This window comes from Chrysemys picta, chromosome 3 (genome assembly GCF_011386835.1).
Source record: "Chrysemys picta bellii isolate R12L10 chromosome 3, ASM1138683v2, whole genome shotgun sequence".
Classification (NCBI taxonomy): domain Eukaryota; kingdom Metazoa; phylum Chordata; order Testudines; family Emydidae; genus Chrysemys; species Chrysemys picta.
Genome location: NC_088793.1, coordinates 9,599,792 through 9,621,848, shown reverse-complemented (window position 1 = coordinate 9,621,848; position 22,057 = coordinate 9,599,792). Strand labels below are relative to the sequence as shown.

At 43.2% G+C, this 22,057-nt stretch overlaps 1 protein-coding gene across 3 annotated transcripts in view; it reads left to right on the top strand.

Annotated features, from left to right (window-relative positions):
- Window positions 1-117: 117 nt before the first annotated feature.
- INTS9 (integrator complex subunit 9) overlaps window positions 118-22,057 on the top strand; it is an 84,498-nt gene continuing 62,558 nt past the window's right edge. The window contains exons 1-4 of one of the 3 annotated variants that reach the window (XM_008171860.4): window positions 118-258; window positions 8,510-8,637; window positions 12,992-13,052; window positions 15,873-15,935. In XM_008171860.4, coding sequence (XP_008170082.1) covers window positions 250-258; window positions 8,510-8,637; window positions 12,992-13,052; window positions 15,873-15,935 — 261 coding nt within the window. In that variant the 5' untranslated portion in view covers window positions 118-249. Of the gene's footprint in view, window positions 957-8,509; window positions 8,638-12,991; window positions 13,053-15,872; window positions 15,936-22,057 lie in introns of all 3 variants that reach the window. The other 2 variants (XM_008171861.4, XM_065590115.1) reach the window with 2 other exon arrangements.

Below are 22,057 nucleotides of genomic sequence, written 5' to 3'. Positions count from 1 at the left end.
GAGGACTACAACTCCCAGCATGCCCCTCCGGAACGGCACGCCAATGGGGAGCGGGGCTCGGGCGAGGAGGGGACTACAACTCCCAGAATGCCCCTGGGGAAGAGGCGGCTGGGCATGACTTCATCCCGGGCAGAAGGCGGCGGCGGGCGGAGAGGGAAGCGGACTACAAGTCCCATGATGCTCTGGGTGGTAGAGACTGGGCAGGAAGCGGGAGGATGGTTACAGTAAATAGCGCCGGCCGGGTAAAGCATGAAGCTGGTGAGTCTGTATAGTCAGTGTCTGCGTGTGGGGATGGGGGGGAAGGGTTCCCCCTCTTCCCCACTCCTCCGACCCGTGCATGGGGGGGAATCCTGCCCCTGGGGTTCAGGCCTGGTCACCATGGCTACCTCTGAGTGTTTACTGAGCACTGGGGGGTTGCTGGCGCGCGGGGGTCGCCTTCCTCCCTACAGGTGGGGAACTGAGGCCCTGCGAGGGGCAGGGCTGTGTTCAGCCCTGCAGTGGACGCGCTGGGGGACGCTTTCTGTCGTCTGTCTGTGGGGGGAGCATCCAAACACTGAGCCAGGTCCTGCAGCACATGGGAAGGCAAAGCGCCCTGCCATGCACAGCTGCAGTCGAGAGTCCAGATTCTCTGCTTCTGAAAGGGACTAGAGACTCCATGTGAGAGGCTGGGATAGCTGCAGGGGAAGGCAGGAAGGGGCTGATGTTGAGGGTAGAGTAGGGGATACTTCTGAAGGGGTGTCACACAGGCGAAGACCTCTGCCTGTGACAACGGGTGGCCCACCCAGATAATCATCACACACTGCAATTCCTTGTCTGAACGTTGGAAAAGCTGAGTCACCTCCAGGATTTGTGAACCCAAATTCTGAGTTCTTTAACTTGGAGCGATACGGTCCTTAAAAGTGGAACTCTCTGAAAATACTTTGGTTTACTTTGAAGAAGGCTTTGCCATAGGGAAGGTGTGTATTGTAATAGAGCACAGGCTTCTGGGGTGGACCTCCTGGGTTCTGTCTCCATCTCTGGCTTGTTTTGTGACTTTGGGCAAATCGCTTACCTTTGCTATGGCTTAACTTCCTTCTATAAAATGAGCTTAATAGGTAGGTAGCTTCAGGTTCTGATCCTACAAACAGTTACATATTCATTTACTTGGTCCTGCCTCAGGGCAGGGGCCTGGACTTGATAACTTCTTCTCGAGGCTCTTCCAGCCCTACATTTCGGTGATTCAATATGCTTAACTTTATGTGAATAGTTAGTGGGGGAGGGATAGCTCAGTGGTTTGAGCATTGGCCTGCTAAACCCAAGGTTGTGAGTTCAATCCTTGAGGGGGCCATTTAGGGATCTGGGGCAAAAATCTGTGGGGATTGGTACTGCTTTAAGCAGGGGGTTGGACTAGATGACCTCCTGAGGTCCCTTCTAACCTTGATATTCTATGATCAATGGGACTAGTCATGTAAACTTAAGCACATGCGTTTGTGGGAGTGGGGCATGGTAGGAAGGATATGAAATCTAAGTGTTTGCAAAATGCACTGAAATCATTAGTTTGTCTGTGCATAGTGCTTTTCACCTAACTTACTTTAGTGAGCCACATGTACTGAGCTGAAAGAACAATTTTGTTGTCAGAAACAAAGACTCCATTGTGGGGGGCGGGAGTGCAAATGGGCTGAAATGAGTACAAAATATTTTGAGGCCAAGGTGGTGATAGGCCGGTAGCTTAAGGTCCTAGCTCTTTCTCTTGGGTATCTGTCTTGAGTCACAAGTGAAATCCAGGGTTTTTGGCAATTTCATCCTGGTCCCCCATTTCTTTGTTTTATATTTGGAAGAACAAGACCAAAAACAATAGGCACCAGTCCCAAGCAATAGGCACCTGCTCCAGAGCCTAGTGACGACAATGGAAAGACGGCCAGTGATTTTAATGGGCTTTCATTCAGGCTCTTGCTGCTGCTGCTAATTATAAAGGCAAATCCAACAGCAAACTCCACCACATATATACTGCCCATAAGTAGCATGTAACTAACATTAGAGCACTGCTGCACAATCTGCACTGGTTTCTGGGTGGAACTTGAGCTGTTGGGTTTTAACCTACAAGTCCCTTGAATGGCTTGGGGCCTGGTTACCTGAGAGATTGCCTCTCTCCCGTGCCAAGCTGCCACATGTGAAGTCAGCCGCAGAGGCACTCATACTGGAGATACCCCAACGTAAATAAGTAGGAACCTAACAAATTCGTGGTCCTCTTTGGTCAATTTCAGAGCCATAGGATTTTTAAAAATGGTCAATTTCATGATTTCAGATATTTAAATCTGAAATTTCACATTGTTGTAACTGTAGGGCTCCTGACACAAAAGCGGGTTATGGGGAGAGGGGGTTTTTGTAGGCCGGGTCGTAGTATTGCCACCCTTATTTCTGTGCGGTTGCTGGAGGGACGCTGCCTTCAGAGCTAGGTGCCTGGCCAGCAGCTGCCACTCTCCGGCCACCCAGCTCTAAAAGCAGTGCAGAAGTATGGGTGGCAATACCAAGACCCCCCTACAATAACCTTGCAACCCCCTTTTAGGTCAGGACCTCCAGTTTGAGAACTGCTGGTCTCTCCTGTGAAATATATATAGTACCTGAATAGGGTAAAAATACACAAAAGACCAGATTTCACAGGGGAGACCAGCTTTCACAGTCCATGATGCTTTTTTCATGGCTGTGAATTTGGTAGGGCCCTATAAATAAGACAGTGGAGCATCCCCTGTGAGGAGTCCTTGAATTTGGAACTTGCTCCTTGCCTTGATCTGCCAGAGCCCAGATGTGTTAACTTTCCAACTGCTTTTCAAAGCCTGTCTCTTTCTTTCTTCTCTAAAGTTGTTGAAGAGATCATGGGCCGAGGTGGATATATTTATGGACAAACTTTGGTTCGTGAGTTATGACCTTCAATTAATGGGACAGACACCAAGAGCACTTGCGGAGCCTGTAGTTGTATTTTTAGAAAACTTAAAAAAAGATAAATAGCAAACTGGACCCACCAGTTGGACAGGCTCAAGGACACAACGTTTGGGGTATGTTGCAGGTCTGTTTTAATGAGCTTTAAGCAATAACTGTTATAATCTCATTGGAATAACCGTTTGAATGTCAACACAGTACAACTTAAATTATTTGAAAGTCATACAGGACATTGAATAAGTCATAAAGGAAAAAAACGGGGAGGGGGGTTTTCCATGGATCCAAGACATTTCAGGGACATCATCATGTTCTTATTACACCTCTGGCGTTTAGGGCAGTGACAAAGCTCCTCCACTCCTGTCTGTTTCTGGCAAGTCTTTCAATGGTTCCCCAGCTGTGCCCCAGGATTTTCAGCTCGGCTGCCACAGCTCTTCGCCATGTTGTTTTTGGGCAGCCTTTTTTTCGCTCGCCTTCAGGTGTCCATATTAGTACTACTCTGGTGATGGAATCAGTTTCCATCCGAAGCACATGACCGATCCATCTCCAACGCCTCCTTTCAATGATGGTGCTCAGATCCTCTTGGCTGCACTGTGTCAATAGATCTTGGTTTGAGATGGTTCTGGGCCAAAAGATACGGAGGATTTTTCTGAGGCAGGTTGTATGGAATGAAGACAGTTTGGACATGTCATACTTTCTCATTCCCCAGCATTCTTCACTATAAAGTAGTGTTGAAAGTACGCAGCTCTGATAAATCTTGAGTTTGGTTTTGGTGTTGTATTTTGATGATTTCCAGACTGTATTTAAGCTCCTGAAGGTGTTCCTGGCTTTATTGATTTTGTTCCGGATGTCCTAGCTTGTTTCACCGTCCTGGCTGATGGTGCTGCCCAAGTACGTGAATGTTTCTACATTGGTGAGAACATAATCCTCTATCTGTACTGGTGATGGTGAGGCAATATTAAAGGTCATGATATCTGTCTTATTGCGGTTGATTTTAAGTCCAATTTGCTGGCTGTGAATGTGTTGAGTCGAGTTGTTTTTTCTTGCATATGGTGTTGGGTATGTGATAGGAGAACGACATCATCTGCGAAGTCCAGGTGTTCAAGGGATGAGAAAAGTGTCCATTTAATGCCTCTTGGCATGTCTTTTGTTGCATGCCGCATTACCCAGTCAATGGCAATGTTGAAAAGGATTGCACACATGACACACCCCGACGTACTCCTGTTTTGACTTCAAAACTGAGTTCACTGTGATCAACGCTGCATGTAAAGTTGAAATAGAAGCTTTTGATGACGTTGATTATATGGAAAGGAATTCCATATGCCCGCAGAATGCGCCATAGTCTGGTCCTGTGAATGCTATCAAAAACCTTCTCAAAGTCTATGAAATGTATGTAGAGTTGCCGTTGCCATTCTAAGCACTGTTCTAGTATGTTTCGTAGAATGAAGATGTGGTCTGTGCATTCACGCCCTTTCTGAAAACCAGCTTGCTCTTTTCTGAGAACGCTATCAACTGCCTCTGATATACGCTGGACTATGATCTTACACAATACTTTGCTTGGCACAGATAAAAGTGTGATACCACGCCAGTTATTACAATCACTAAGAGTTCCTTTCTTTGGTATCTTTACTATAACCCCCATTGGTCCACTCATCTGGCACTTTTTCCCTTTCCCAGACTGATGTATATAGAGGGGCCAGGATAGATGCTGCTAATTTAGGATTTACCTTGAACAATTCTGCATTCAAGTTATCCTTGCCAGGAGCTTTCCCATTTTTTAAGGATTTGATGGCTTGAATGATCTCTTCCTTAGTTGGGGTGTCTGTGTCGATATCAAGATCTTCTTCTGCCTCCTGGATGTTTGCTTCCTCTTTAGGTGGCTCCCTGTTTAGCAGTTCTTTGAAATGCTCTGTCCAGTGCATTTCTTGTTCTTTTACAATTGTTAGTAGGTGTCCTTGTTTGTTCCTGATGAGTGTTTGTTGGTGTCTGCCGTTTACCACTGATAAGCGCCATCATTTTGTAGACAGTTCCTTGTTCACCACGAGCAGCTGCATCCTCTGCTTGTGTTGCCAGATTATCAATATAATGCCGTTTGTCCGCTCTCACAAGGCGTTTGACCTCCCGGTGTGCCTGGCTCTACTGCTCATGGTATTTGTCCTTTAGCTTCTGGGATTTTGTGTCTAAAACTTTTTTTTTCTTCGGGGCTTGTCTGGATTCTATGGCGTTCCCTGTTGTGTGTATAATTCACTTCTTCCTTCTCTTCTGCCTGTAGCCTAGACAGGCTTCACTGCTCTGTTTATAAATTGGTGTTACTTTGTCCCACTTCTTGTTGATCTCCTCATCTGCGTTCCCCTCCTCTTCATCAAGGTCTGCAAGTGCTTGAAACCTGTTCTTTAACTGCAGAACGAAGGCTGTCTGTATTTCAAAGGACGTTAGCTTGTCAATATCATAACGTCTATATCCCTTGTTTGGAGGACCCACACTTCTCAGTTTTAGCTTGATGGAGGCTATCACAAGGTGGTGGTCACTGCCAACATGTGAACCCCTTCTCACTTTCACGTCTGTCAGTGAGCGTCACCACTTGCCATTGATCATGATATGGTCAATCTGGTTCTTATCTCTGCCATTTGGAGAACACCATGTCAGCTTGTGAATTTCACGATGTTCAAATAGGGTTCCGCAGACGAGAAGGTCATTGATATTACAGACATCAACAAGCCTTTCTCCGTTTTCATTCATAGTGCCACACCCATGTCTTCCCAATGCTCTGTCGTTGTTTGTGTTGTCCTTACCTACCTTGGCATTCAGGTCTCCCATGACGATAGTTAGGTCATGGCATGGTACTCTCTCTAACTCCACCTGTAGTGTAAGGTTGTCCTTTACTTCTTCATCACTGTCATTTGTCGGAGCATAACACTGAATCAGGGTGATATTAGTATGTTGCCCTTTCAGTCTGGCTCTCATAAGTTTGCTGCTGACGGATTTCCATTCAAGCAGGGAATGCTCCGCTCCCTTCTTCATAAGGATGACAACACTCTCATGGTGTTGTCCATCATCCCGTCCAGAAAACAGCGAAGTTTCTCCCGAGACTGTTGTTAATCTTCCTGATCCTGTCCATCTGCTCTCGCTGACACCCAGGATGTGTAAGTTTTAGTGTCTCATCTCTGCTGTGACCTGAGCTAGCTTCCCTGCTTCGTATATTGTCCCCGCGTTCCAAAAACCAAGTTTTGTCTTGGTGTTGAGCCAGGGTGGATTTGATTTAAATCATTAGTCAGGAAGACTCAATTTAGTAATGGTTTTCTACATAAAAGTGCATTCTTGTTGGTTGTTATAACCTTAGTACATATTCTTCACAACTCAGAGATAGATTAGGTTTCATTTTAGAAGGTACGCACTATATTTTTTTAAACAGTGATTTACTTTGAAAACTTTTCAGATTAGTTTTACAGCTATATCAGAAAATGAATGATTATTTGGTTATTTAATTTACCAAAGTTAATTTAAGCAGATATTTATGAAGTCATTGGGAGGTGAACTATCTCCAGTTCAACAGGTTAATCATTAATATTTGGAGGATTTTCTTGCCGTGCTGTATTAGGCGGAGAACATCACCAGACAAGTCATTTAAATTGTTTTATTTAACTAAAACAACAACGTTAAGTATTCTGGATTTTTATCTTCAACAGCAAACATATAATATTTTAACAAAACAAGCATATGTCCCTCACATCTCATGTTTATCTCCAGACTTCTTCTCCTTTTCCAGATCTATTCCACCCCCAACTATCTTCTATTCATTGAACTTTTTGAAACTTTGCACTTTTAGAGAGAGGTAAGGGATTGACTCTGTGTACACAAATTTGCAGAGGGACAATAGAGTTGAGGTCTTATTTCTCACCTCTATATATTATTTATTTATTTAAAAACATTTTTGCTGTTAACAAGAATGTTACTTCTGGATTCACAAATCCACAGTTTGAGAACTGCAAAACTAAGCATCTCTGATGGCATCTTCTAATCTGAACACTGAGTCCCATTGGGTAGATAGAAAGATTAACCTATAAATAATCTATACAGAAGCCTGTGGAATCCCATAAGATTGGGTCCCTAATCCATGAACTATTGGAATTTATTTACAAAACTTTTCTTAAACATTACATGAATATATTCTCATACTATAGAATTAAAATTTATAATCCCTATTCCATGATGAGATATAATGTATCTTAGTTATAACTATTTTTAGATAGGATTTTTTGAGGAAAAAACCTATTTAAATAAAAAAAAAATATTAAAAAATAAAATCATTGATTTTTATCCACCCTGTGTTGAGCACTTCAGGGACATAACCCTGTTCTAATAACAAGGGAGTTTTGAACACTGAAGGTTGTAGTGTACCCATTTAAAAATACTTAATTGCTGAATTTTTAATACCTTTGTTTGTTTAGGGTCTACAGAAAATTGTCTGTTTTCCCACATCTCCTCCCACTTGCTGGATCTGTGGCAGCAGTTACGTACGATTTCAGTAATATAAAGACTTATGCGAGTGCTTAATTTTACACCCGGGAGTAGCTCTATTGACTTAATGGACATTATTCATATACTATAGGCCCCAAAACTGCAAGGACATCTCTTAAAGCGATGCTGACAGAAGGCAGAATTTAAAGGGATGCTGTTGAATAACTTAGGTTTTGCAATTTAAAATTAAAACGTAAGCAATTACAAATCAAATAAGGAAAATGCCTTCATGATTTTTCAAATTTAATTAAAAACAGCTTCTTTGGGGTGGATGTAAACATTCTCCTCAGGAGTTTTAACCCAAACATTGTGGGCCTGTGCTAATGTGTGGGATCGGAGCTAGAAAGTAAAATTGACGAATCTACCTTATTCACTAAAGAGAGTAAAATGAAATAAATGATGACAAAATAAACTTAGCGTTTAAAATCAGTTTTTAATCAATTTAGTTTTTTAAATGACTGTGAAGCGCTTTGAATATATAAAGTGATTATTGTCATACTTAGTATTTAAATAGTACCACACGAGAGGCTATGCTACCAGAAGTGATATCTTTGAGATGTAAAAACAAAATCTTGACCACTTGAGGTCATTACAGATCCCAAGTAGGAGAGCAGATGCCCTCATGTCCTGGCTGCATTCTAGTTTGAGCAATTATATTACCCCTCCGGTTTCAATCATATGCCATATTCTTCACTTCATGGCTTATACTGTTCCACAGTGTTGCTATGCATTTTCAAATATTTGCCACTTTCCATACCAGAGGTGCCTGCTTCTCAGCTGAGACTGAAGTGACCTCTCTGATATGTAATTTATGTCTTGGCTTGTTAAGTTTGCAAAGCATTTAGGATTCTTCATGATAGAGGAGGTTATATAAATGTAACTTGTGCTGTCCATCTCTGGTGTCTTTGTTCAGAAGCAGGCGGCACACCCAGAGCTGCTGCTTATGCAGGCTACATTGATACAACTTTTCCCTTGCAGGGTTGTTTGCCAAGAAGCCTCATGTGGCCCTTAGGGGCCCCTTTTCAGCTTGTCCTTTGTTATAGTTGATTCTTTACTAATTCTAGTTTTCTTCTTTCAGTACTGCTTGTCGGGGCATCCAACCTTGCCATGCAATGTGCTCAAGTTCAAATCCACCACTATCATGTTAGACTGCGGACTGGATATGACATCTACCCTCAATTTCCTCCCGCTGCCACTGGTTCAGAGGTATGGTCGGTCTGCAGCCTGAAAGCTCTCTAGCCCAGTTCTTTCTAGGCTGCACGTGGAGTGCTTTTCTTAAAATGGCACCTGCAGCGAGAAAGGGTACAAATAAGCATTATCCTCTGATATCATATATAGACCTGCTCACTTAAAAGTTCCCTTTATCAAAATAATGTCTTTTGGCTCAGTAGACAGAAGACATTTTATCAATTTATTGATTGGCTTTTCCAGATAATTTATTCTAAGCTTCAGTAAAGTATTGCTGCAACTGCTTAGTGCAAGTGAGGTCGCATATCTGTCATCTTTCTGGCTTCTTCATGCAAGATGAGATAAACGGGTAACTGATCTGGAGTGCATGGAATCCCAGCAAACGCTGTTTAACCACCTTCTTCTCCAGCTCTTCTTCGGAGTCTGAACTAATGCAAATAAAAATAACACTTAGCGTGTTTCACCTGTAGATTTGAAAGCATAAGCATTATTATCCTAATTTTTTAACAGGTGGGGCTAGAAATGGATTAACGATGGGGTAATGTGACTTGTCCAGGATCCCACCGTGAGTGATTATTAGAGCCAAAAACATAATTTAGATCTCCAGACTCCCACTTCTGTGCTCTCCCCCCTGACTAGACCATGCTTCCTCGTGGTAGAAATGAAATTAGGCCCCTTGCTAGGGTGGCTTACTTCTTTTGTAAGGTTGAACAAGTTGCCAGAATGGTAGGTGGGGAGGAAAGGGATATGTTTAACTCTATGGTGACTAGAGGCTAATAAGAGTTTTAATTAAAATTCTATAGGCCCCTTCGAATGCCTTGGCCCACAACCTTAGTCACTGTGGCAGGTGGATGCTGTAGTTTTGACTCTGGTCTAATACCCTCAGGGGTCCAGGGGCTGGACTGGAGGTTATCATGGGGGTGGGAGAGCAATCTCATTGATTAAATGGAGTAGAGCTACTGCCCAACATGCCTTCTTGGAGGGGAAAAAACAGAACCACATAAGCATCGTTCTGCCAGGGCCTGCAGCTCAACCTCTGCTTTATTGAAGGCAATTGATCTGAACTAAAAGAATCAGCATGGATACCTGAGCTTTGTCCAGCACCAAAATGAGATGAGCGCTATCTACATACCATGCAGAGGGCCACAACTAGATTTTTTTTTAAAAGGATCTATGAAGTCTGAGGACTCCAGGTCCACACCTGCTTTGCAAAAACTTCTCCCAAACAGGAAACTTAGAGCAGTAATTGACATTATCTGTGCCAAGAAGTAACTTCTTCAGCAAAGGCCTAACAGTTGCTTTAGGCATGCTGGCATCAGTGCTCCTTGAGGCGATGGTGACTACCTCCACCAATAACAGATCCAGTGCCTCCTTGTTCGATTTAACCTATCATGAGTGACTACATTGCAGGTCATAGCCCCAAATGCCCCAAGAATCTCCAGAACTTCTGAACAAAATTGACTCAATTACAATAAAGAAAGATGTCAGATTTGACCCTCGCCTGACCCAACAGAACCAAGTAATCAGATTCAGAGACAGTCTTGTCTGTAAGGTGACTGAAAAGTCCTTGCAGCAAGAAATGTACTGAGCGTATGCATTTGAAGGGCTCGGCCAGCTTTGGGGAGATAACTAATCTCCTCCTCAGCACTCTGTGAAAGGGATGAGTTGTGGCAGTGAAAGTCAGGATCTTGAGAGGGGCTGGATCTGAGGAGTCCTGTTCTATCTATGGTATTTATAGGGTCCCAGTTACCACAGTATCTGAGCGCCTCCCAGTTTTTAATATATTTATCATCACAACATCCCTGTGAGATAGGGCAGGGCTATTATCTGTACAATGGGGATGGGGAACTGAGGCACGAAGGGTACAGCTATGTAGTAGCTGGGGGGAGCAAATGGCAGCTCATGTAGATGTACCCTTGTTAGCTGTACTCTAGCTAGCTTGCTAAAAATAGAAGTGAAATTGAACCCAGGTTTCCCAAGTTCTAGGTTTGTGCCCTAACCACTGGGCCATCTTTCCTCTTTTCCTTGGACTTTGCTAAAATGAGGCACGCCTCATACCTTTGCTTTAGACTTCCAATGAGGGAAGCCCTGTCTTGTTTCGCCCAATGAAAAGTGTGAAGAACATTCTTCACACTTTTCTGTTCTATCACAAGCTGTTTAGACTCCATCTAGTCCTGCAAAGGCCTTCCTTGCTGTCAGCAGCCTGATACACCACCATTCATGCACATAGCAGGCGTTTGATGAGTTGGCTAAAGAACATTCTTTCGTGTCATCTATACACTGGAAACAGGTGTATCAGCTGAAGTTCTCTCTCTCTTACAACAAAGTCAAATGCAAAGAGCTAAAAGTGAACACAGAGAAGGCGCTTAACCTTTCCTTTCTAGCAGAGTGATACGCTTGCTCACATTATTTATGTGACAGTTCTAACTAGTTTGGATTAATCAATCACTCCATCACAATGTCAAGAGTGGTGTAGGAGGGAATTGTGCTACTTTTTGGCTTCTAGGAAAGAGTCCTCTTTGCGCTATGTCTCTAAATCCACTACCACTCAAACCCAAGACTTAGCTTTTAATTTTGCTACCAAAGCCAAATGTCTTGGTATCCTCTTTGACTCCAGACGCTCCGTCTCATCTCTCCCTTGTTTAAATTTTTTCACCTCTAGCGTATCACATACACTTGTTCTTGCTTCATTCCTGCCTTTCCCTTCATTTTTTTAACCCCATCTCACTTTCTCAAAGTGAGCTTCTTTGAATTCCTGTGTCTCTAGATTGCTATGTTATTCCAGGAAACGGGCTCATTTCACCTCCGCGCACTCACTGGCTGCTTGTACGTTTCCAAACTAATTCAACTTTGCCCTCCCAGTTTTCAAAATGGGATTGACTTCACCTGGCATCACCCTCTCATGCCACAGCTCTAATCTTATTTTATCCCCAGTCTTCACTCCTCCAGTCTTAATCTCCTCTGTGTCCCACTCCTTGTGATGTTCCGTAGGGTGTGCTGGGGTCGTTTGCACTTTTGCTTGTGCTGCTTTACGTAAGAATGGCCGTACTGGGTCAGACCAATGGTCCATCTAGCCCAGTATCCTGTCTTCCGACAGTGGCCAATGCCAGGTGCCCCAGAGGGAATGAACAGAACAGGTAATCATCAAGCGATCCATCCCCTGTCACGCATTCCCAGCTTCTGGCAAACAGAGGCTAGGGACACCATCCCTGCCCATCCTGGCTAATAGCCATTGATGGACCTATCTTCCATTAATTAATCTAGTTCTTTTTTGGGTCCTGTTATAGTCTTGGCCTTCACAACATCCTCTGGCAAAGAGTTCCACAGGTTGACTGTGCTCTGTGTGAAGAAATACTTCCTTTTGTTTGTGTTAAACCAGCTGCCTGTTAATTTAATTTGGTGACCCCTAGTTCTTGTGTTATGAGAAGGAGTAAATAACACTTATTTACTTTCTCCACACCAGTCATGATTTTATAGTCCTCTATCATACCCCCCCTTAGCTGTCTCTTTTCCAAGCTGAAAAGTCCCAGTCTTATTAATCTCTCCTCATATGGCAGCTCTGTAAGCTTGGAACTCCTTCCTCCCTCTAAGCCATTGAATCACTTCCTCTTCTGAGGTACTGCGCCCCTGTGAATCTCTCTGAAGTCAATGGAATTTGCAGGAGCTGCTCGCCTCTCAGGATCTCTCCCAGAATCTGAAGTTAACACAGCCCCAGTACACTGTTGCTGCAATGCCCAGTCACAGGAGAGCTGAATAACCTTCCCCCTGTTTCTGGGTTTGTGAGAGTTTGTAGCTCACTTACAGGTCCTCAGAAGATGATACACTGGAGGTTTTGATAATCTCTTAACTATAGTAGCACAGCGAGTGCTGCTCTCATGCTTCCTCTAAACACTTTGTTGGGATGTCATCCTCAAGGATTGTTTCAGTCTTAAAAATAAAATCACACCCACAAATGTAGCTTGATAGTATCTGAGCTTCCAATCTGAAACATGGGTTCAAATACCAGCAGGGTTGACTCGCACCTTCTTGCTTCCGACACAGGGAAATAGGTTGCTATACATTTATATTTTGTGTGACTCTTTGGGTGAGACCTAAAACAAGGTTTAATTTCTTTGTGGATATAAAGATTCTTTGGCACGCTCTCCTCCCTCCTCTCAGCCTCAAATGTGTTCCATAATTATGATAGTTTTTAAAGTAATTCCTGTGAATACTTACATGATTTCATATTGAACTTGTTAGTTCCTTGAGTCAGGGTTTGTCTATTTCCTGTACAGCACCAAGTATAAGGTCAGAGCTTAACCAAAAAATGAAGTGAATTATACCATTATTAATGATGACTTAATACTTTGCAAATTGTTTTTTCCCCCTGCAGTCCCAGGCTGTCCAAACTCCCTGGCTGGGTTTTAAAAGATGGAAACACTTTCCTAGACAAGGTAACTTACGGAGCTTTTGAATTTCTTTGCCATGCAAGAAGTCACCTGATGTGTCTGGAGCTGTAGTAGTACTGTAACGATATTTCTGTGCTGCTTCCTTGCATATATTTATGTGCATGTCATTAGCAAAATGTTTTGTTGCAATATCCGAACAGTGGCTCTGTGGTTTTCAGTCTTTGGAGGTTACAGTTTTTACAGGTCATTTTAAAGTGCAGAAGTAGTGTGTGTGTGACTGTTTTTTAATTTTCTCTTATTTCATGGGGTTTCATATTTTAGACCTTGTCATTCTGATGTGCCTTCTATCAGAGAACGTCAAAGCTCTTTACTAACACTAATGAATTAAGCCTCGTAACCCACTTGTGATGTAGATGAGTATTATTATCCCTGTTTTTAGATGGGGAACTAGAGAAGCTGAATGATTTGCCCATGGTCACATCGGAAATCTGTGGCAGGGTAGAGACTAGAATCAAGGGGTGAAATCTTGACTGTGTTGAAGTCAATGGGAGTTTGTCATTAAACTAAGTGGGACAGGATTTGAATTCAGTGGGGCAGGATTTCACTCCTGGACTCCTCTAATTCCAAGGCCTGGAATTTACCCTGACTCCACTTGAGAAATGTGATCTTTTTGCCTCTTGCATCCTTACCCTGTACAAAAATTTCACAATCGGAATTCAGATCTGTTGATCTGAGGCACCGCAGAATCCAGCTTACTCTCCCACAGCTGAAACAGGCATAAACTTGTTTAATGTTTGTAAAATAGGCAGATGCAGGTTAAATACACAGGGGCACACGTTTAATTGTTCCTTTTTCTGACTTCATGCATACCTTACATCAGAACCTTAATAATAGGCACGTAGAATTGTAGAGGTGGAAAAAGATTGATGGGGAAATGAAACTCACAGATTAAGGGCCTGATTTTCTTCTGTTTGAAGTCAATGGGAGTTGTGGATGCTCAGTACCTCTGTAAATAAGAGCCTAAGTAACTTGTGCACAATGAGTTGGGAGAACTGGGAGTAGACCCATTTCTCCTAAGTCCTAGCTTTGTGTCCTGGGCCACACTGCCTTCCAGAACAAATGCCCATCTGAATGTCTATCAGAACCAACTCCTCACGCATCTCTTCTTTACCATAGATACTGTATCCTGTCCAAAGAATCCACAGACCTGATATGACATCAGTGTCTGGTACAGGGTATGATTTGCTGTAGTTCCGTTCGCACGGTATTTGTTCCAAATATTCTTCAAACCAATGCAGTGTCAGAGCAGAGTCACATTTTATTAATTCAAAGGCAGCATCTCCTACCCTTGCATTGACCACTGTAACTGCTTTGAATGACTAATACTTTTACCGATGCTGGAAAAGAAGGAAGTGAGGGTCAAAGGAGGGTATTTTGTCATGTAAGGTGGACATATACCCTCTTGTCGCATTATTCTGGATGCAGTTATAAAACCTATTTAAGTCCAGGAGAGACATTGAAATTCACCCTGATCTAGTTTTAATCATTCTTAACTCCTTCAAGATGAGGTTAGGAGACTTCTGTCATTAGATGTAATTGCTCATTTTTTATTAGTTTTCAAGTGCACCATAACTATTAAGAATTAGAACTGAAGACTGAATCTCATTCCAAAGCTGGCTGAAACCGTTGGTTTTGGGACAATAAACAGAGGTGTTTTAAGAGGAGGTGGTCTGTGGATGACTTGCAAGATGATACTAGGATCAAATTTGAGATCACTTTTGTTTACCTTGCACATGCATAACCTTGAAGCTTGTGATTTTTCATTTGGCTAAACTTTCAGATGTTGCTGTCTTGGACTGGTGGGGAGAGCAGGAAAAATAGAGCAATAGAGAGAAAAGGGGATGAAATCTAACAGGAAATGCAACACAAGGCTTAGATCAAGAAAAGATGTTGAATAAAATGCTTCAAACCTATGAGCTAAAGGCCGGATCTTGTTTCCATTAATGCCGGACTGGGGTCCAAATCTGTAAAATGTTTTAATGGGCTTGTAAGCTGGTAAGCAGCCTTTCCAGTCACACAAGGAAAAACAAATCCCACCAAGAAGTCGCTTCACATCCTGTTCTTTGGGGCTTGCTTTATTTCCAAATGACAAAACTCAAAACCAGAGTAAACCTACTTGTACTCTAGGAAATACTCACCCAAGGCATTTCCAGCGTCAGCTAGTTGAAAAGGAAGAGGACCCCCTGCTATGATAGCTTCCTTTGCACCACCTTTCCCTCTCCTTTCATAACCCCAGCCATGTGATTAGCAATGAACCCCTTACATGCTGGAGCTCCTTTAGTGTTTGTTATAGTGCCCTACCTGCTCATTCAAACCAACGTTCCGATCCCCTGAAGTACTGAACAGCCTCATCTCCCATTGAAAGCAACCCTAGCAAAACCCTCTTTCCAAAAAAGCGTGGTTAGAACTGAAAAGAAACTATTTAAATAATAAAAAAAATTTAGGGGGGAAGTGATAGCTCAGTGGTTTGAGCATTGGCCTGCTAAACCCAGGGTTGTGAGTTCAGTCCTTGAGGGGGCCACTTAGGGATCTGGGGCAAAATCAGTACTTGGTTCTGCTAGTGAAGGCAGGGGGCTGGACTCAATGACCTTTCAAGGTCCCTTCCAGTTCTAGGAGATGGGATATCTCCATAAATTTAATTTAATTTAAAAAGCTGGAAGTTAGCTGTTGTAATGGAAAGCCGGCAATGGATCTGAAGAGTAAAATCCACCATGTTAGAGGGAAGTCTTCATTTGTATAGCTTTGAGTTTTAAAAGCTGCTTTTATGTCATCTCTTCTTGCCTATTAATATCCTTTTCCTTATAGGAACTAAAGGAATGTTCTGGCCATGTGTTTGTAGACTCTGTACCTGAATTCTGTTTGCCAGAGGTGAGTTTCATTGGAACCTTAATGCAGAAATAGTATTCCATTCAAGTATCCCGTGACACTTTTTTTTTAAACTTCCAAGATAATAAGACACCTCTGATATTTGTGACACTGCAGAAAGGATAGAAACAGCCCTACTAGACCATTATTTTAGGAGATTGGTGCAAGATAACTCGAGAGAATTAACATCTGACAGTCGGCTACTAAGACACTTACAGAAGCTACATTGGCATTTGAAGCCTCATAAAAAAGGGCAATAGGATATGGCAAACCTGTATATGACAATGGATACATGTTCAGACATACATAACTGTGACTGAAGCACAGAGAAGTTACTTGTCTCTGACCATAGAGGCTTTCATGACGTGCCTAACTGAACTGTTTTGGGTAGCCTGCAGTCTGGTTAAGCCTCACTCTTGTTCCATTAGAAGTTCCTTCACTTGATGTAAGTTTCCTGTGTTCTTGAAGTATAAAGATAGGATTACCTCTGGGCTGACTTTTCCAGGCCTTTTGACTGTGAGAGCCCTGGTCTCCAGACAGACTACTTCAACTTGCTTGGGTCATCTTCCGGTTTTTGACATCAATGTCCCTGGTCTACTGATTCCTTGAAGTGCACCCCTTGCAGCTTCTGACACTTCAATTGCTCAAAGCAAGTTGGTGGTTGGTGCAGTTTTTGACAAGCCATGTCATCAACTTTGTGTGGGGACACCGCTTGCTACTTCAAACATGCAGGAATGTGCCCCCACTTCAAGGACCAGAATGCTTGGCAGTTACTGTCCTTTTTTTTTTTTTTTTTTTACACCCAAACAAACCTTCTTATGGATGGTGATGCAGAAGGCCGTAGCTGTTCAACTCCAGGTGCCCTTGGCACCAATGTCCTAGGTAGACTAGTTTCCAGCCTTCCTTTGGAGTCGAGACCATACTTGTCAGGGTCACAAATGATCAACTGCTCATTTTAGATGTAGGTCAGCTGTCTTTTCTGATGATCCTGCTGGACTGGAATAAACCTGGCTCTGCAGCTGTCTGGTGACTGACAGGGAGTTGTAGCTTTGGTGAGTGAGTGCTGTTGCCAGTGTATCTGATGCTCCTTAGTCATAAGTGGAAGACGACAGTGACACCATTTTAGGGATTTTATAGGCAGCTTCTGTTGAGATGCTCCACTGTCTCTCAAGGTTCTCAACAAGTATGAAGCCTTACTGGTGTAATGCTGGTGATACACAACTATATATCTCTTGCCTTGCAAACTCTCCCCTTTGGTAGAATGCTTGGGTGATATTGCCAGCTGAATGTATCAAGCTATGACATCCTTGGTCCCAGTAAAGCAGAAGTCCTGCTTGTGGTTAGATCACAAGAGGAAGCTCTCTCTCCTTCCACGCTCTCACTTTTGAGGGGACTTCTGCAGAGGCAGCAAGTTTAAGGTATCGCTTCTGCTTACAACTTCCGACAGCCTTGTGTTGGCTGTGGAACAAAAGCGTTCACTCTCCTAGTGAAGTCTGTGCCTTTATTTTGTCCCACAGTGACAAATCTGCCTACAGGAATATCCTTTTTGTGAGACTGCTCATGCTTGCTTTGTTGGTTTGCCCAACCATGATTGCATTAGGTGCACCTGTAACAGGACTCAACCCCCGCTAGGGTACCGTCTGGCAGTGATACAGGAATGTCCTGTGTCTATTTCCTCTACATTCCCCAGAGCCGATCAAATTGCTCATCTCCCCCCCAGATCAAACCGACAGCCATCTAACCCACAGAGAGGTGGTGGAATCTCCTTCCTTAGAGGTTTTTAAGGCCCAGCTTGACAAAGCCCTGCCTGGGATGATTTAGTTGGGGGTTGGTCCTGCTTTGAGCAGGGGGTTGAACTAGATACCTCCTGAGGTCCCTTCCAACCCTGATATTCTAGGATTCATTGGAACCTCCCTCCAGGATCAAGCCTTTTGCTTCTGGGCACTGCCTGCTCTGACGCAGCTGGTTCTCCCACATTACCTAGGGCAGTGGTTCTCAAACTTTTTTTTTTCCCCCCCCCACAGACCACTTGAAAATTGCTGAGGGTCATGGCGGACCACTTAATGATCTTTCCAAATGTTGTTTGTACTGTTAGCTAATGATTGTAAAGCGCTTTGGATAAAAATGCTATATTAAAAAAATCTTCATAATAAAGGTTTTTTTGTTCTACAAATCATAGAAAATCGGGGTTGGAAGGGACCTCAGGAGGTCATCTAGTCCAATCCCCTGCTCAAAGCAGGATCAACCCCAACTAAACATCCCAGCCAGGGCTTTGTGAAACCTGACCTTAAAAACCTCTAAGGATGGAGATTCCACCACCTCCCTAGGTAACCCATTCCAGTGCTTCAACACCCTCTTAGTGAAAAAGTTTGTCCTAATATCCAATCTAAACCTCCCCCACTGCAACTTGAAACCATTACTCCTTGTTCTGTAATCAGGTATCACTGAGAACAGTCTAGATCCATCCTCTTTGGAACCCCCTTTCAGGTAGTTGAAAGCAGCTATCAAATCCGCCCTCATTCTTCTCTTCTGCAGACTAAACAATCCCAGTTCCCTCAGCCTCTCCTCATGAGTCATGTGCTCCAGCCCCCTAATCATTTTTGTTGCCCTCCGCTGGACTCTTTCCAATTTTTCCACATCCTTCTTGTAGTGTGGGGCCCAAAACTGGACACAGTACTCCAGATGAGGCCTCACCAATGTCGAATAGAGGGGAATGATCACGTCCCTCGATCTGCTGGCAATGCCCCTATTTATACAGCCCAAAATGCCATTAGCCTTCTTGGCAACAAGGGCACACTTTCGACTCATATCCAGCTTCTTGTCCACTGTAACCCCTAGATAGCACACAACTCATATTTTAGTATCAGTAATCACTCCCCCGCCGTGGCAGCCACCGAGCTGGGCTAGGAAGGAGGGGGGTGTCTCTCCCGCGCCGTGGCAACCACTGGGCTGGGAAGAAGGGGGGTTTTCTTCCTCTCTCCCCCACCATAGCAGCCACTGGGCTGGGAAGAAGGGGGGCTTTCTCCCTCTCTCCCTCGCCGTGGCAGCCCCTGGGCTGGGGCTGCGAAGGAGGGGGTTCTCTCCCCAGCAGCCGCAGCCATTGAGCTGAAGAAAGTTGCCTCTTTCTCTGTCCACCGCAGCCCTGCATGTCCCAAATTCCCCCTATTCCCTCTTCTCACCCTCTTGCCCCCCCCACCTCCTATTTCCCCGAAGGCCACCACCTCACCTTACATGTGCATCTTCTCCAGGGTCCAGGCACCTAAATAGTGGAGCCAACCCTGCGCGGCTCCACTAATCAGGTGGGCGGCCCTTCATTCTCTCGTGTGCAGCTGCCCAGGCACGCACCTTAGAAGGAACTATCCATGGACAACCTGAATGGAGCTCGTGGACCACAGTTTGAGAACCTCTGACCTAGGGGTCTCTGCACAAGCCTTCTGCTTGGCAGGTTTCTCAGTTCTGGCTAGTTCTCTCCATTTGTGCTCATCTCATTTGTTCTCTTTCTGCCCCAGCAGCTCTCACTTACTGCTCTCTCAGATCTCATGCAGCTCTCCCTGAGCAATTCACCAGATTTCTGCTTCTCCTTTTCTCAACCGGGCCCTATGTCTTTATAGAGGGCATCTGCTCTCTATCCGGCCCATTTCCCCCTTAAAGTGGCCAGTCTCCCTGTGACAGCACTCTACATTCTTTGACTAGCTACATATTAAATGATTCATTGACTTTCATCTTGGCCAGTTGATTAATCTCAGTTAACTCACGCGATTAACTCAAAAAAATTAATCACAATTAATCACACTGTTAAACAATAGAATACCAATTGAAATTGATTAAATATTTTTGGATGTTTTCTACATTTTCAAATATATCAATTTCAATTACAACACAGAATACAAAGTGTATAGCACTCACTTTATATTTTTTATTACAAATATTTGCACTGTAAAAATGATAAAAGAAATAGTATTTTTCAATTTGCCTCATACAAGTACTGTAGTGCAACCACTTTGTCATGGAAGTGCAACTTACAAATGTAGGGGTTTTTTTGTTATATAACTGCTTTCAAAAATAAAACGATCTAAAACTTTAGAGCCTACAAGTCCACTCAGTCCTACTTCTTGTTCAGCCAGTTGCTAAAAGAAACAAGTTTGTTTACATTTATGGGAGATAATGCTGCCCACTTCTTAATTACAATGTCACCTGAAAGTGAGAACAGGTGTTCGCATGGCACTGTTATACCTGGTGTCACAAGATATTTACGTGCCAAATGCGCTAAAGATTCATATGCCTCTACATGCTTCAGCCATCGTTCCAGAGGACATACTTCCATGCTGATGACGCTCATTTAAAAAATAATGCATTAATTAAATTTGTGACTGAACTCCTTGGGGAAGAATTGTATGTCTCCTGCTCTGTTTTACCCGCATTCTGCCATATAGTTCATGTTATAGCTGTCTCAGATGATGACCAGCACATGTTGTTTGTTAAGAACACTTTGCATTTTGTCAAATTTGCAATGAAAGACGATACCAATGTGAAATTTCTAAAGATAGCTACAGAACTCATCCCAAGATTTAAGAATCTTAAGTGCCTTCCAAAATCTGAGAGGGATGAGGTGTGGAGCATGCTTTCAGAAGTCTTAAAATAATAACACTCTGATGCGGAAATTACAGAACTCAAACCACCAAAAAAGAAAATCAACCTTCTGCTGGTGGCATCTGACTCAGATGATGAAAATGAACATGCGTCGGTCTGCTCTGCTTTGGATCGTTATCGAGCAGAACCCATCATCAGCATGGACGCATGTCCCCTGGAATGATGGTTGAAGCATGAAGGGACATATGAATCTTTAGTGCATCTGGCACATAAATATTTCGTGATGCCGGCTACAACAGTGCCCTGCAAACGCCTGTGCTCACTTCCAGGTGACATTGTAAACAAGATGCAGGCAGCATTATCTTTTGCAAATGTAAACAATCTTGTTTGCAGTTATGTAACAAAAAAATCTACATTTGTAAGTTGCCCTTTCATGACAAAGAGATTGCACTACAGTACTTGTACTAGGTGAATTGAAAAATACGATTTCTTTTGTTTTTTACAGTGTAAATATTTGTAATGAAAAATAAAGTGAATATTTTACACTTTGTATTCTGTGTTGTAATTGAAATTGATATATTTGAAAATGTAGAAAACATCCAAAAATATTTAAATGGTATTCTATTATTCTACAGTGCGATTAATCACAATTAATTTTTTTAATCGCTTGACAGCCCTATTTTAAAGCCTTTAATTTTGTATAAGCTGTATATATATTTGGGGCCTCTTTATTAGACTGGATCTCTGCACTCAGACACTTCCTACCTTTTAAGGATCACACACTGACGACTTGGCAGGAGAGCAGGCTTTTACTATTGTGGGCCATAGGGTACAACACTCACTCCCCTTGGGCAACTGTCTGAGTCTCTCCCACATTTACAAAACAACTTTGTATTTCATAGGTGTTTTTTTAACAGGAGCTCCATAGTGCATGCTTTCTCCCCCTTTGCATTTGTTTTCTTTGTTGCACTGCTTTGATTTATGTACAGAATATTCCTAATGTGGTGAGCAGCTGAAGCACTGGGGCTCTACGGTTGATCCTTTAGGTTCCCCATCTTCCTCATCCTTGCTGATGAGTCTCCAGGTTGGATCCATGTGCAGCACCGAAGTTCACCTCCCATTCAGTTTTGTATGATCTAAACTGCCATTGAGCTTGGGCTCCCTCGCACAAGACAGGGTTTGAGAAAAGCACAAAATCCATGGAGGATTAGATTCATAGAAGAAACAGGCCCTTGATGCTGCAGTAGAAGCCTTAGTTAGGCATTGTGGTATTTAATTGGCACTGGTGAGGTCTCAGCTGGAGTGCTGTGTCCAGTTCTGGGCGCCACCCTATGGGAAAGATGTGGACAAATTGGAGAGACTCCAGAGGAGAGCAACAAAAATGGTAAACAGTTTGAAAAACCTGACCTATGCGGAAAAAATTTAAAAAAAACAGGCATGTTTCATCTTGAGAGAAGATGACCTGAGGTGGGACCTGATAAGCCTTCAGTTATATTAAGGACTGTTATAAACGGGACTGTTATCAATTGTTCTCC